The 15,203-nt window shown below is 47.6% G+C and overlaps 1 protein-coding gene across 1 annotated transcript in view; it reads left to right on the top strand.

Moving 5' to 3' along the window:
• The window catches only part of LOC116795981, a 69,087-nt gene extending 56,144 nt beyond the window's left edge, over window positions 1–12,943 (top strand). The window contains exons 5-7 of the mRNA XM_032706142.1: window positions 9,196–9,288; window positions 9,938–10,081; window positions 12,915–12,943. Coding sequence (XP_032562033.1) covers window positions 9,196–9,288; window positions 9,938–10,081; window positions 12,915–12,943 — 266 coding nt within the window. The remainder of the gene's footprint in view (window positions 1–9,195; window positions 9,289–9,937; window positions 10,082–12,914) is intronic.
• Window positions 12,944–15,203: the final 2,260 nt, after the last annotated feature.

The raw sequence follows: 15,203 nt of genomic DNA, 5'->3' as shown, positions 1-15,203 counted from the left end.
AGGTACAATATGTTTTTCTTTACTGTCAAGTTTAAGAAACAACAGCCATCTGAGCTTGCCCCATTTTATGAGGTTGGGTTCCTGCACTGGTCCCTGTCTTGTCCCTGACTTAAATTGAACCAACCTCACAGATTCCCTGGTAAATCACATCAGTGGGTCTATTCCTGATCGACACCAGCCTGACTTGGATAAGAAGAGACTGCCAAAGCCCAGAGGATGGGAGCAGTTATTTTGCCAGCACACTGGCTGGATTTGTGTCTCTGTAGGAATGTGTACACTTCCCTTTGCTTTTGCAATGGCACCAGCGTGTTGACGAACTGCAGTGCTGCTATTTATCCCCTAATTACTCCCATGACTCACATTAAAGTAACAATTTTCCATAGAAACAAACACAAGCAGAGCTGACACCGCTCAAACTGCTTTTATTCTGAAACACATTCTGTACTTTGGGTTTCGAGGGTGGCAGCTCTGGAGGCTGCTCCATGTTCCTGGTGCTGAGGTTGGCAAGAGTTAAGGGGAATGAGACTCACTGGGCACTTGCTCTGGGATGGAGAGGAAGGGTTGGACTAGAGCCCACGTGGGGCTGAGGACCACTCAGTACACTGTGATTTCTGAGATAGCTCAGGACAGGGTGGTTCCTGTCCATGCTGGTTCCTGGGTGTTCTTAGGACAACATGTTCATCTGCCAAGGTTCTTGCCAGGACACTCCCTCCATTTAATTTGCCCATGGGCATCTCAACCTGGGCTGCTGCTCTGTGTTTTTACTTGTCTTGAGAGGCTCGATCAGGGAGAGCAGCAGGAGTGCCATCCCTGGATCTTATCTGGGGATATTCATCCTGTTCTCTGCGTCGTATGAGTTACAGGTGTCACAGTTGGGTGTGATCATCCCTGGCTGAGTCAGTTATTTGAAATAAGTAATGAAATAATTAGCAGGCAGATCTCAGCTGCATCCTTTGAGCCAACCTGGCATCAGTTCTTATGTGGGGTCCTCACGGACTTCAGATCCTCTGAAACTCCTTCCCTGTGCCTGACCCTCAGGAAGCAGTATGCATACAGGAGACTGGATGGTCAAGAGGGATCTTTTTCTTTTCCAAACCCACCTGCCTTGCCTTGGCACTAGAATTGTCAAATATCACCCTAGTTCTGTTCATCTGTGGAGCCAAGAGAAATGGGGAAGAGCCAAAGCTGTTTGATTTCTCTACTTGCAGCTGCCATTATTTATAGTAACTAGATGTCCCTGGCGATGGGTGTCCCAATGCCTCCCCTTCCTGTGGGGCAGGAGCAAGAATTCCTCAGAGCTGTGTATGTCTACCCTAAAATAATCCCACGAAGGGAGCCCTTCTAAGGGCTTTGCCACACGCAGTGCAGCCATGGCAAGGTGAATACATCACCTCTGGAGGTTGTTGCCAAGCTTCCTGTAGCCAAAGAGGAGGGAAAACAGCCCCACACTACTTCTTCCCAAGGCAGGGGATTGTAATGTCCAATGCAGATGTAGATACAGGAGTGCTCAGAGCCCTCAACCAGGAAACAGGGCTCCTTTACAAAACTGCTACACAGTCATGTAAAACACACCATTCCTGCTCCAAAATGCTCCCAGCATCATGGAAAAGACAAGAGCAGGCAGGTGGATGGAGAGGGGAGGGCTGTGGAAGCACAGGGTGATGACAGCAGCAGCACTGTCACAACTCAGGGCCAGGAGGTGGCCAGAGGCACCTGCTTTTCTTTGCTGTAGGCTTTGCTTCACACGCCAGGGAAAGGAGGGAATGATGGAGCAGAGCCTTGGAAAGCTGGAGTGGGGTGGCTCCAGGCAGTCAGTTTTTGCCACTGTGTGTTTTAAGTGATTGTGTGATTTGTTGTAGAGTCTGTTAGAGTTGGCTGTAACTTGCTTACGCTTTGCCTGTGCAGATAAAGTTGCCTCCGTATTATACTTCAGTGCTCCACACATGCACACTTAAACTTTGAAAAGTGTTGTTTAAAAAACAAATTTTAAAATGCAACTTCAGCTGTGCAGCCTTCCCTGGAAATGCCTATAGAAACTGTCTGTGCAGGAAACAGCTACAAAGGGAAGAAAGGGAGGGAGGAGAAGCCCATCAGACCTAGATTCTGAGAGACCACGTGCAGCTTCTTCCTCTCCAGTTCCTCAGGGCTCTTGGCTGTCTCTTCATGTTGCTTCCCAGGCCCCACATGTTACAAATGTCTTTCATGAGGGTTTGTCAGCCTCCCACCAAGCCCGAGTCCCATCAAGTCTCTTCTCCTCTGAAGAGGAAACTTATAAGGGCTCAGTAGCCATGACTGAAGCCAGATTTTCAAACAGGGCCAGCACTCCATGAACCGCTGGGCTTCTCTGAAAGTTTGGCTCTGAGGAAAGCCTTTATTTCCTTTTTTATTTTTTTTCCCTGCACAAGAACTGAATCAGTAATACAAACATTAGGCTGAATAGGCTGAGGATCCCTTCCCTAGAGGACTTCTCTCTTTTTCTGCCTCCTTTATCTCTGCCAAGGTGCTGATAACCGACGTGTGGCACGTGGAACCATATCCGTGGGGCTGACAGAGCCCCATTCCATGGGATTTTCAACCCAGGCTGCAGAAAGAGCGGGGAAGGAAACAGTCAGAAACAAGCTTCCCTGGGAGAGAAAGAGATGGAGCAATCAAACCATCCTTCCAACAGGCAGGGCTGTACTTAGACAGTGCAAGCCCCTACTTTGTGCCTGAACACCTGAAGTTTCCAGGCATGAGTCCAGGATTTCAGCTTTCCCTTAAACAAGTATGGTTTTGACCCAGTCAGGGAGAAAAAGTATATCAGCTCACCAAGTGTAAGGAGCGCTACCTGGGGCAGCAGGGAGTGGGACCTGCCCCTGTCCTCTTTCCACAGCCCCTTTTGAATCAACTTTGAATGATGGCAACTGAGAAGCACCCACCAGAGAGGGACCAGGGCAGGAGAAGGATAGGAGAGATGCCAGGTAGGGCCCTGGTACTAATCACCTCCTTTCTGTCCCACATAGGACTCACATTATTCATGGAACAGTCCCAGTTCAACTGACCACAGCAGGGTTGTGGAGGCTGTTCCCATGGGCAGAGGGATCCATGCAGGGATCAGTGCAGCAAAAAAGAACAAACAGAAGCAAAGGAACTAAAAAATGCCTCCTCCATGAAAACCTTCCCAGTTCTTGTGTCCTGCCACAGAGTTATTGCCTTGACTTGCCTCACACATTTGCCAGCAGCAGATTCTGCTTTCAGCAAGTGACTTGAAAATATTTACCCTTTTTTTGAAGCAAGAAGACAGAGAGAGAAAAGATCCCCTTGCTCCTTCCCCTGGTTTAACAGAGGACTTAATTTGAGATGTGAAGCACAAATCAGTGCACCTTTCACACCTCCACTTGAACTGAACTGTTTAGCTTGAACAGCCAGACTGCAGCCTCCCTTGTTCCAGGACGTGGCTGCGCCCATGGCCCTCATCTTCCCAGGATGCAGGAACATCAACTAAATACCACCTACCCAAGTTTTCTTCTCTCTAGAGGTTGGAATGGGGTAACACCAGCAAGTGACTTGTGCTTTCACATGTAGGGACTCTAAATTTGTTCCAGAAAAAGAGCTTAATTGCCCCTTGCTTCTCCTGAGTCAGGGACATCTCCTGAGCCCAGCAGCTTCAAAGCATGTCCCCCACACTCTATCATAACAACATTTAGAAAGCAGTTTGAATTTCTTCCAGCTGGCCTCATGTTACAGAGATCCCTATCAGCACCCGGGAGGAAAGAATTAGCAAGAAAAACAAGCGTCTTTTTAAACTTCAGAAAGAAAATGAAAAAGCAAAGAAAAAGGCCACGTAAAAGGCATAGATGTGGCCCAGTGACATCCAAACAATGTGCTCTTTTCCTAGGGTTGTTTGAGGTAGAAAGGATCCTAATGCTTGGCTTTTCTTGTGTCAGCTGGAGACTTTGAACACTAACGGCAGGGTTTTATCAAAGCCAGATGCATTTGCACAGGTACTGTCTGTATGACCTCTCTCCCAGCCATTGGGAATGAGCACCCAATGTGAGTGTTACCAGAGGCAGGAGCATGTGCCAGGGGAATAGGGAGTCACCAGAGTAGGCCAGGCAATAAACATGGAGTTTCAAACACATCTGCTTGGCTTTTCATGGCAAACTCCTTTAATGGCCCCCCAAGGGACTTCTTGTGACTCTCTCTTCCCCCAGAAAAGCATCACAGTTGCAGACTTTTCCCGTTTACCAGGAGATCAAGCAGTCAGGCTCAGGGTGAGCAGTGGGAAAGCCTGGATCAGGCAGCTCCCCTGGTAGCAGAGAGCTTCCCACACCCAGGGTGCTCCCCAGCCCTCAGCCAGTGGGTTTTGTTGTGGTTACTGCTGAGCCGCCTCCTCTCGCGGAGCTGTCCTGTGTCCCAGCCCAAGCCCTGCAGCCACGCTCGGCATCTTTCTTTTGGTCACAGCCTGATGTGCTGACATGTGAACAACTCCTTTTAAAGAACAGATACCCTTTCAAAGAGCAAAGTCCCCCGGGCAGCTGGGGAAAACTGGCAGAGGACACAGACTGGATTAGTTTTTGCTCTGTGCTCCCTGTGGCTCTTCACACGAAGGAGCCGGTGGCATGAGATGGGGCTTGGGGACCAAAGTTGGTGCCTTTGCATGTTAGAAACCATTTCCGTTTGCAAGCCTGACAAGCACTGTCTGTTTCAGTATTTGTGATCCCCACAGAGCTATTTTTCTGCATTTCCCAATACTTTCTCTTCTTCCCTATTCAGTCTGCAGATGGGCCTGGCCCCTTAGCTGGCTCCCTTCAAAGGAGGGCATTATATTATGCCATCATTTATCACACTGTTCTTTTCTCCAGCAAATTTCCATTATGACTGGAAAAAAGTCTGACAGCCATCACCTCTGCTCTTAGATGAACTTTGGTTGGTTATTGAGCTATTACTCATAATTTAATTGTCTTCACTTGCTCTATCTATGTAAAAAGATAGATAAATAGATAGAGATAGATAGATAGATAGATAGATAGATAGATAGATAGATAGATAGATAGATAGATAGATAGATAGATAGATAGAGGTATGAAGGAGGAGGGGAGCAATTTGGGGTGATTACTGGCCCAAGTCAAGTTGGAAGGGGAGGGAAATTGCATTGAGCTGCACCAATTTACACCTTCCAAGATACTGCCTTTCTGTGACAGTGAAACATTTCTCACTACCAGAACTCAATCTAGTGTCTGCTTGGGTTTAGTATGCAGTTAAATTCACAAGATGCAGTTCAAGAAAAAGCTACAGATTGATGTTTCAGCTTCTGAGAGTCAGAAAAAGTGAACTCAAGCATGCATATGTAACTTCAGAGACTAACCTAATCTTCCCCTCTTGCTGAGAAGATTCACATAGCAACAGTGAAAGGGGCTTTCTTCAATTTGCCTTATCCTGTGTGTATTTAAGATAACTCTTTTTTTCCCAGAATTTCATTTAGCTACTCATACTACAAACACAAGGACAGATGGTCACCAGATCAAACTTAATCAGCATTCTGTATGCTGGATTTTGGGCTTAGAAATTCATCTGGTTCTAGTAAAGCATAGTCTGAAACCTGCCTGATGTTAAGTCAACCACAGAATTGTATTAAATTTCTAAGCCTCCCCATCCTCACAGGAGATTGAGATGGGAACCATCAGGCAATTTCTAAAAAGGATTGATTAGTAGTTTAATTATCAGAGATCAAAATCTGCTCTGTTAGTAGTGCCTCACTGGAGAAATGTATTTTTAATGGGAGGGTGCAGCCCAATCTTACCCATTTGTGTCTTCTTCAAATTCATTACAGGGCTAAATCCAGTCCTGGAGTTAAAGGATGTAGTTTTGTTTACATCCTCTTACTCCATATTGAATTCAAGGTCTAGACCTTGGCAGTGCACCCTTAGTCAAGGCAATTTGGACTATTTTCCCATGGCTTCTTCTCATTCCTCTTTTCATCGGGCTCTTCCCTTCCCTGCCTCTCACTGTTGTCAGTTGTTGGGCTGAACTCCATGTGAGTGTCCCCACCCCAAGGAGTTGTGGTTACATACACAGGACAAGAAATGAGCTTCCCACAGGGAAGGCCTGTCAGGCTTCTACCTGCCCATGGGCACACAGTATCCAGGGGCATCAAGAGCCATACGAGAGCCTCCTTTGCCTCAAGTGAAGTCAGGGTTTGACTGCATCCTTAAATCCTGTGTCCTTCAGGTTGGTGTGGTGATCTTTTCACCCCCTCCAAAACCACTCTGCTATTTTATCCCTCGTGCCACAGTCTGTTAGAGATGTGTGTGTACCCCTGCCTCCAACTCTGCTGCCTGTATTTGCATAACTGTGGCATGGGGCTGCCTGGCTGGAAACCAAACCCCCCTCCAAATGGCACAGAGGCGACAACCATCTGTGTCTTTTTCACATTTGGTTTCATTGTTTTAGGATCAAATCCAACCACTGCAACCTACAGTAACTCTAGACTTTTCAAGGCTCAGAGCTTTCCGTATAGCACGATCTGTGGTTTCACTGTGGAGAAGCAAACCTGGAAAAAAAAATTTGTTGGACTGGATCAGAAGTATTTTAGTTAGTGCAGAGGGCTGCCAGTGGTGAAACTAGCACTCCCAGAGCATGAATGAACGGAGGGTGTTTCATTCTGTGCATGTTGGACAATTCAGTCCTAACTGGGCATTATGGCTGCACTGGGCAGATCACTCTGGAGATGTATTTCCATTGCCACGTAATAAATATAAGTACTCTTTATGAGACACTCATAGATGGAAGGCATCTAGTGGTTGCTAAAGGTTATTCTGATGATGTATATTCAAAGCCCTCCTGTTTGGCATTAATTAGCACAATGTTCTATTTTGCAATTTCCCAGCACAGACACATCCAGATTCCTGCTAGGAATTGGAAGTGACATCCACCCACTCCTCCACCCAAACCAGACAGCACTGATACAATCCCTCCCTCCATGAATCCCCCACAACCCCATGGCAGGGACATGCAGGGGCTTGCAGGATGCAGGATTTTCTTGCATTACACAATCAAGGCATTTATTTCTAACAGGCCTCAGGCTGGGATCTTCATGAAGGTCTCTCCCATGGGTCCCAAAAGCCCAGTGCCATTAGCTGGGAGCTCCTGATTAGTCAGAAGCTCCTGATTTGGCCTGTGGGCTGGAGTATTTCTGACATCCAGGTTGAAGATTGCTGATTGCAGGAAGCTGATGCCCTCAGGAGCTCAAAGCCCTAAGGAACTGATGGAAGTTTGTGACCCACACACTGATTTGAACTCTTCATGTCACAGCACTGGGACGAACTAGTGTAAACTTCTGTGTTCCCCGTTTCTCTGGGCTTGGTTGCTCCAAGCCTACTACAGCTGCTTCCTGATGCAATACTAAGGAAAATGTGTAAGAGGTACTCTGGGGGCTGGATTCTGCCCTTGCCAAAGCCCAAGAGAGAAGGAAACACTTGCACTTTTTCTACCTATTTTATCCCTGTTGGGTGTCTGAAAAGCATTTGCTACCAGCCCCAAGCTACAGAGATAATTAGATGCTGTACCAACCAAACTGCCAAAAGATGATAACTTGTGTGTTTCAATATTGCATGGAACATAACCTAAAATAGCTAAACAGATCCTGTAATTAGGAAAGTACCAACTTACACTCATATCCTCCTCTGCCTAGGCATTTCACCTTTGGGATGTTCACAGCTTCTGAGCTCCTGGCACTTGGCTGAGTGCTTTTTCCACTGGCTTTGGTGCATCCTCAATGCAAAGGGACTTTTTTTGTTCTTTCTTATGAGTGGTTCTATCTTGCCTCATGTAAGGACCCTCGGCCTCTGAGCTCTAGTGCTGGAGCCGATTCTTCTGCATTAATCTCTTACACCACAACCATCCTCTCAACAGGCTAGATGGTGAGATGAGTCATTTTCCATGACTAATGGGACAGTGTGAAGCTCTGATGGGGCACAGTTACAGTCCTGCAGCTGTGATCCACTGCACCCACTGTGGGTGACAGCCACTGCTGGAATCTGCCTCCAGCGTCACCACCTCCGTGGCACCACTGCAACTCCACCATTCCCAGCACCATGGTCCCTGCACGCTCTCCCAGTGCTGGAACAACCAGGCCTACATGCACCACTTCATTTTGGTTTTTACGCCTCTAGCTTCCCTCCAGATAAATGTATTTTTTTAACTCAGAAATACATTTGTTCCAAGTCAGATGCCAACTGCTCCCAGTGCCAAGAAGATGCAGCGCTCCTTCTGCTCGCTCTGTTTTCCCGTGAACTTTATCAGTTTTTGCTTGTTTCTCTGTGACCTTTGGAGCCCATTCAAAGTCATCTGCCTTTTGCTTTGATTTCCTTTCAGTCCAGGTTGCCAGCTGATTTGTTGCCTGTTTTTACACATCGCCAGCAAATCACCACCTCTTCATATTGTTCAGTCAGTCATCAACTCCAGGCTTGCCAGCTCTTTTTGCTAATGGGCTAGGAGGGATTGTTACATCTAAGCTGATGGGACCAGAAAGCTGCTTAATTACAGCTAACAAATCTTTAAAGACTAATGTCAGACTTTTATGGCCAGTGAGGGTCTGGCCAATGTTATGGACCCAAGGTCCAAGGTTGGCTGTACCTCATCCTTCCATTGGTTAGCCGGGCACTCCCACTGCCGCACGCACTGGTTCCACTGCACTGGAAATGTATCCCGCAAGTTGTTGTGCCAGAGATTTGGCTTATGCTGGTTCTGGGATGGGGACAGTTTTTATTGTAGAGCTGGATGGGACCTTCTGGATTTCTCCAGCAGCTGGTCCAAGTTACAGGCAGCCAGGGATCAGTGGGAGGTGAAGGAGCCCAGTGGTTTTTAGCTGTGGTTATTCCTGCAATGTTAGCAAGAGCTGGGGTGGACATGGGAGCCCCAGGTGAGGTGCAGAGTCCATAGGCCATGTCCAGGCTCAGCTCCAGCACCACAGAGCTCACAAAGTGCTGCTTCCTTGCCTGCAAGGTTCCATGTTTTTCATGATTCCTCAGGAGAGCTGTATTGAGGCCCATTTGTGGTGAAAGGCAGGAGTACATTCTCCAAGAGTTATGTGTGTTTCTCATCATGCTCCTCTGCGTTGCCTTTTCAGCTCCAGGTGTGGTGCTCGATGGATTGTTGAAGACCAAGATTTCCTTTGTCGACCAGGAATAAAATCCATATTTCCCTCCAATACAGAGAACAGTCAGAAGGAAAGGTGTAGCACAGTTGACCAAAACCCAGAATCATCTGCACTATGGGCATCTCCCACTGCATCATTAAGGACCCCAGGTATGGATTTATTTGATTTATTTCTTGTGCATAGACATGGTGTACATAGCTTTAAAACATTCTTACTCTATTTTCTCTGTATGGTCCCAGGTCCCTAAAGAATGTGATTTAGAGAGATAAGTGCACATTGATTAGATGGAACTGTGATGATTTTACATGGTGCAGTGGGTGTAGTGCTTTCAGAGGTCACTGCACACTGCTTGGGCTCTCCACAGAGGTTTAACTTTTACTCTTCCTCCCTTTGTTGGTTCTCTTCCCATAAATCACCAGAATGAAAACATGGATCAGGTGGGGAAAGCCAGTAGCAGGATGAGGGCTTTATTTTGCTATTCTGCTTCCAAGCCTTGCAGTATAAAGACTGTCACAGGGTTGTGGGCCACGTGTGGCCCCCTTGAAATGAGCTAAGCTCTACTGGGACCCACGGGCTGATCCACTGCCACAAACTGCTCACAACATGTGTATAGGGACCACTGGGGCTGTGGTCTCCAAGGCTCAGCCCGCAAGGCTCAGCCCCCCAGGGCTGCACAGCCAAATACTGGGGGAGCTTTACTGTTCCCAAACAGGCTGCCAAGGTCAGGGATTACTCCCAGCTTGGCTTCCACAGGCTCTCTTGGGCACAATCTGAATCTCAAACGTGCCATGTCTGCAGTTATGTCTCTGATCCAGATCGAAGCTCGTTTGCTTGCGCAGCCTCACAACAGAGAGCTCAGTTTGAGCTCCTTGATTTCAGTGTTGGCCAAGGTTTTGCGTTTTGCACCAAGATCCGTGCTGCTGCCATCACCCACGACGCCAAGTCAGCCCACAGCCCTCCTGCCACCCACGGAGTCATGGGATCCAGAGCCAAGCCTGGCAACACCCCATCCGAGGGGTCACAGGCTGCGGAGGGGACAAGGGACATGTCCCGGGGACCCACGCATCTCAAAGTCATCATGAAAGGCTGAGAAAAAAAGGCATCACATAGCCCCGGGGCTAGAAAACCGCTCGGGACGGGCCCATCCCTCGCCGTCCCGGTGCCCGCGCGTGGCCGACCCCGAATCCTTCCCTCCTTTCCCGCATCCCGGCGCGGGGCGCGCGCTTTGCGCGGGGAGCGCGTGCCCTCTGCTGTCCGCGGGCGGAACTGCAGATGGGACCGGCCCGGGAGCCGGGATGGGCTCTGTGCTGTCCGTGACCTGAGCCGGGTTTAAAGAGGCACCATAAACCAGCCATGAAATGGAGCTACGAGCTGGGAACCTCCAGCATGGACGAAGGAAGGCGTCACGGTCTCTGTGCCTGCGGGTGCAGGGCAGGGTGCAGCCCTTCTCTCAAGGAGAGGAGAACCCGAAGTGGATCCCTGGTAAAGCCTGAGATGGAGGCTGGAGCGGGCAGCAGCACAAGAGGGACAGACTGGAGGTGCCCAAGGCACAGAGGCAGAGGAACTCTTCACCAGCACGAAGCACATTTGGAGCAGTGCCTGCAGAAAGGACGTAAGAGCAGGGGCCAGAATCCAGCGTGCATTTGTTCCCTGTGTTTCTGAAATAATCCCTGAGAGATCAACGGGGTTTCACATCTTTCCCCATCTGTTCTTAATCTGTTTGCCTGACAGATGCCAAACCACCATACCCTGCATGGAAAAACACAAAACAAAATACAAGGCTTTATATCTTCTCTGGTTTTATTCAGAAACGTTCCCCGGAGCCTGGCACTGTTCGTGCCCCAGGCATGTGCCGAGGCCCAGGGCAGAACCTGCTCCAGGGACAGATCTGCTGTCAGCAGGGGCTCACAGCGAGTCTGTTCAGGGCACAGACTGTCTCTGATGGAGCAGCTTTGTGTTTATGCAAACCCGATGACTCCAGTTGATTATCTGCTGCTGGCATCCCTCTGCTGCCAAGAAGCCTCCACCAACATCCCGATCCGATCCCGCTGTTCCAGGCACTGCAGACTTGTACAGCCTGAGGCAGTCCCAGCCAGGCAGGAGGTGGGCAGAGACAAGGGAACTGCCTTGCTAAAGGTCACAGAACAGAAGGAAACCAGCACCCTGAACCCCCCAAAGGCTCCAGACAATTTGTCAAGCAGCCTCTCATCCCAGTGTTATCTCAGAGTTTGTCCCTGCAAAATCTGTCGAGGACGTGAGCAACAGCATTTTAATGGTACCCATGAATACTTTATTTAAGGCTGAGACTTGGTGACTACAGTACTATCATTATCAGTGCCTGGAATGTACCATCTCTGATAATAAATAATAAAGGATAACTCCCAACATCAAAAATTATTCTGTCCTAAGCTGTTCCCATCCTCATCCTATCGATCAGAAGGTCTGAGTGTTTGTAACAGCTCATACAGTAAATGGACTTTAACATTCTTCTTTCCAAATACTGAAACTGGCTCTTTCCAGGGCAATGCCATGTAATTTATAGCTCTATCACCACCTCCTTAATAGTTGCCAAGTTCTTTGGGGTCCTTTGAAAGTGAACATATTGAAAAGATATGAGCGAGACTGACCAGAACTTTCATGTCTGTAGGTTCCTATGTGCCTTTTTTTGGTCTTTTCAACAAGCTGCTGAAAACCAATTCTGTATCTTTAAGGCAAGATGATGAGACTTTAGAGTTCCCCTGACTATTGCAAACAGATAACTGATACAGCTCTACAGCAGCCAAATGCCAGCACATCTCTACATCTCAACTTCACCATTAGCCTCGGCTAAGAGAGGAGAGGGAAAGGGAGAGATTTCCTCTTTGTGTATCATTTGCTTAATCAATGTGAAACACAATCCCTGCCAGTCTGAAAATAGGTCTCAAACAGTGACAGTTAAACAGCTGTGCAATTTGTCTATTGCCCCGAGAACAAAGTATTTATATAAGGTTTGGCTGAGCAGAAAAGAAGGCTGGGAAAAGATTCAGCAGCTCTCATAGGAGAGGGGAGATGACAGTGTCTTGAGCTGTTAACATCACAGCGTGCCCTGCTCTGTTCAGGCACTGCTTCCCACCAGCCCAAGCCTATGTTAATTTAATCAATGAAAACATCCTGTGCCTCCCCAGTTTGGCAAAGGTAGGATTTGGGGTGAAGGAGATCTCCTTTGCTTACTCTGCATATTTTGCCAGAATCCCCCAACTCTGTGAAATGTCAAGAGAAAGATCAACAGAGTGAAATGTAATCTCAAAGAGAAACACAATATTTTTTAAAATGTCCTCACAGCAGCAATCATAATAAAAATACAAACCTGAGGTTTGTAAAAATCTAGCAATAAAACCACAGACATCTTTACAACTCCCAGATACCCAGAGCTCCCCGGCAGCAAGCACAAAAAGCCTCCCAGACACAAGGAGCAAAAGTCTAACTGGGGACCAGGCCTAATTGTTTTACAGCCTGCAAAAAAAAAAAAGCCACACATGACACTAATTCACAGGTCATTACCAGCCACCATCAGGGAAGATAAAATAAATTCCCTTCATTTTCCCTCACCTAGAGACCATGGAGCAGCTGAGTTTCAGGGAGGTGGAAACTGTGCTTACAGGCAGTATGTGGTTTAGGTTTATAAGGCAAGCTCAGATGTTTGTGCTGTTTCCTGGTCATTAAAAGCCCTTTTTAAAAGCCAGATTACAGGAATCTGTACTTCCTGAGCTAACAGTGAGTATGTTCTGTTCCACAGGAATAGAGATCATCTCTTTCAGAATGTGAGGCAGGCCCTTGGGCAATGTAGCTCAGCTTCCCAGTGTGCTCTGGCAGGTTATTTAATATTTCCATGCCTTGAATCTCCCATCAGCAAAAGGAATCCTGTATTTAGATCCTTTCCAACCTTAATGATTCAATGATTTCTCCCACTCTTTGTCCAACCAGGTTTAAAGCTCTTCCCATGGGGACCACTTATCATGAGGGGGCAATGGAGGACTGTGGCAGCACAGGGCTGTGCAAGGTGAACACTCACCTGAGCATGGAGCAGGATTATAAAGGACAGAGTGCAGCTGGTGCAGGATTTTCTGGACTCCCTGGCTTTCTTACATGTTTGACTTGGGTACAGCAGGATTTTGAGTGCCCACCTGTTTTGCAGGGGGAGGTGGGCACCAGCTGGCTGAGATGATGGTACTGATTCAGCTATGGACAACTGTGGTGACTTTTCCTCTGTCTGTCACGGAAACGAACTCATGTGGTGGCGATGATGGGAAATTATTCACAGGGGAAAAAAGAATTCAGTGTAGGCCAGGTTTGAAAAATCCAGAGTAAAACACAGCCTCAGCCTAGTACTGTACAACTGTACTGTACAACTGTCAAGTCGCATTGCAGTAGGTTTCTTGATGCAGATAATTTAATGATTCTTTGGCCCACGGGCACATCTCCCACTGCGAATCTGCTTCTCCAGAGCTGCTTTATCACTGACCTGAAAGGCAGCAATCAGGGCTCGTGTGTGTAAATGTATGTGACGAGCGCTAATGCACGATAATGGCCACAGCGCATCCAGCGGGGCTGACAACACCCACAAGGTTCTGGATGTGTATTTTGCTCCCTGAACATAGAGGTCACTGGCTTTTTCCTGATGATCTTTGACAGAATACAGTAGGCAGAGCCCGAGCATGCATATATACATCTGTCAGTGATTACTTAATACTTAAGAGTAGTTTTAGAGGTATTTTTGTACAAGCCATAAAAAAAAACCAAATTGCAGATGTCACGGGTCATCTTTTGCCCTAGAAAAAAACCCTTTGTTCTTCCCCTCTTATTCCTAGGCTATTCACAATTTGTCCTTTTTCCTTTGTGGACTAATTGTGCAAGTTTAGCTGCCAAGTTCAAGAGCTTTTTGAAAACTGTTCTGGGCCTTAATCGCACTCTTTTTTGATTGGAATGAGAACCCTTACTCCCCAGATTTCTGGGAAAGGCCCATGATATAATTGAAAGGTGGGAACTGCTTTTGTCCTTGTTTGTACAGTCACAGAATTCTGGCTAATGGCCATCTCATGAATTAATGCTGAAAAATAATGGATTTACTAAGAGTCTGGTTGGTAAAGTGGAGATAAGGGAGCTGAGTAAGGGGCTGACGCCTTCTCCCAGCCAGCAATTGTGGCAATGTTTTACGACTGGGGAGTAGGTCAATTCACTTGCACATTTAATGGATGAGATAAGGGCAGATTGCACTAAATTAGCTTTCTGGGCAATATATGATCTCAGGGATGTAAAACCCTTCTGGCTGCTGAGGGAGCTGCCTGCATGTCCTTCAGAGCAAGGCCGGGCAGAGCTATTTGCAGATGATGCTCTCTTGTACTAAACACAACTGTTGGTGCTCCTGAGCATCCTGCTATAAAATCATGACCCTCTGGCAGTGCAGGTAGTGTGCCACATCTGGGACACAGCTGGCCCCACTCTGCTCAGCACCACTTCGCTAGTGGGAAGTGAAGCTGCAGCAGTTTCCAGAGGGATCTGTGTGTTGTGCCCCTCCAGTCCATGCACAGAGATGTGAGTGCAGCTCATGGCAGCCTGTTCCTGCCTTCTGCTCCTCCAGCCGCAGACATCAGGCTGGATTAGGCACCTCCTGGATCCTGACCTGCTTCTTCCTCCTCAATAGATGTCTGAGCCTCAGTTTCAGCACTTGTCATCAGATGTTACTTGTTCTGCAGGAGGAGGTTTCCTCTGGTACCCCGAACCCCCCCAGCCAAAATGTTGTGCAAACAACAGAAGAACAATAACTAAAACCAGTCTCTGCCTTAAGGAGCTGACAGCATCTGCCTTATTCCTCCCAGCTTCTGTAAATAAATCCTTGGTAATGTTGCTGGTTTTCAGAGGACGATAAAAGGACCTGTCGACACTCCCTGCACAGACTTTTCCTGCCATTCACTGAGCTTTCCACTCCCTCTCCCACGCAGGGAGAAGTTTGTTAAAAATTAATTCTCATCTGATGACTGCTAATTATCTTAGAGGCTGTGGGTAAAGTGCAGCAAAGGGACCAAAG

Source organism: Chiroxiphia lanceolata, chromosome 18, assembly GCF_009829145.1.
Source record: "Chiroxiphia lanceolata isolate bChiLan1 chromosome 18, bChiLan1.pri, whole genome shotgun sequence".
In the NCBI taxonomy this organism is placed as follows: domain Eukaryota; kingdom Metazoa; phylum Chordata; class Aves; order Passeriformes; family Pipridae; genus Chiroxiphia; species Chiroxiphia lanceolata.
Note: the sequence above shows the minus strand (reverse complement) of the source record. Positions and strands in the feature narration are given on the sequence as shown.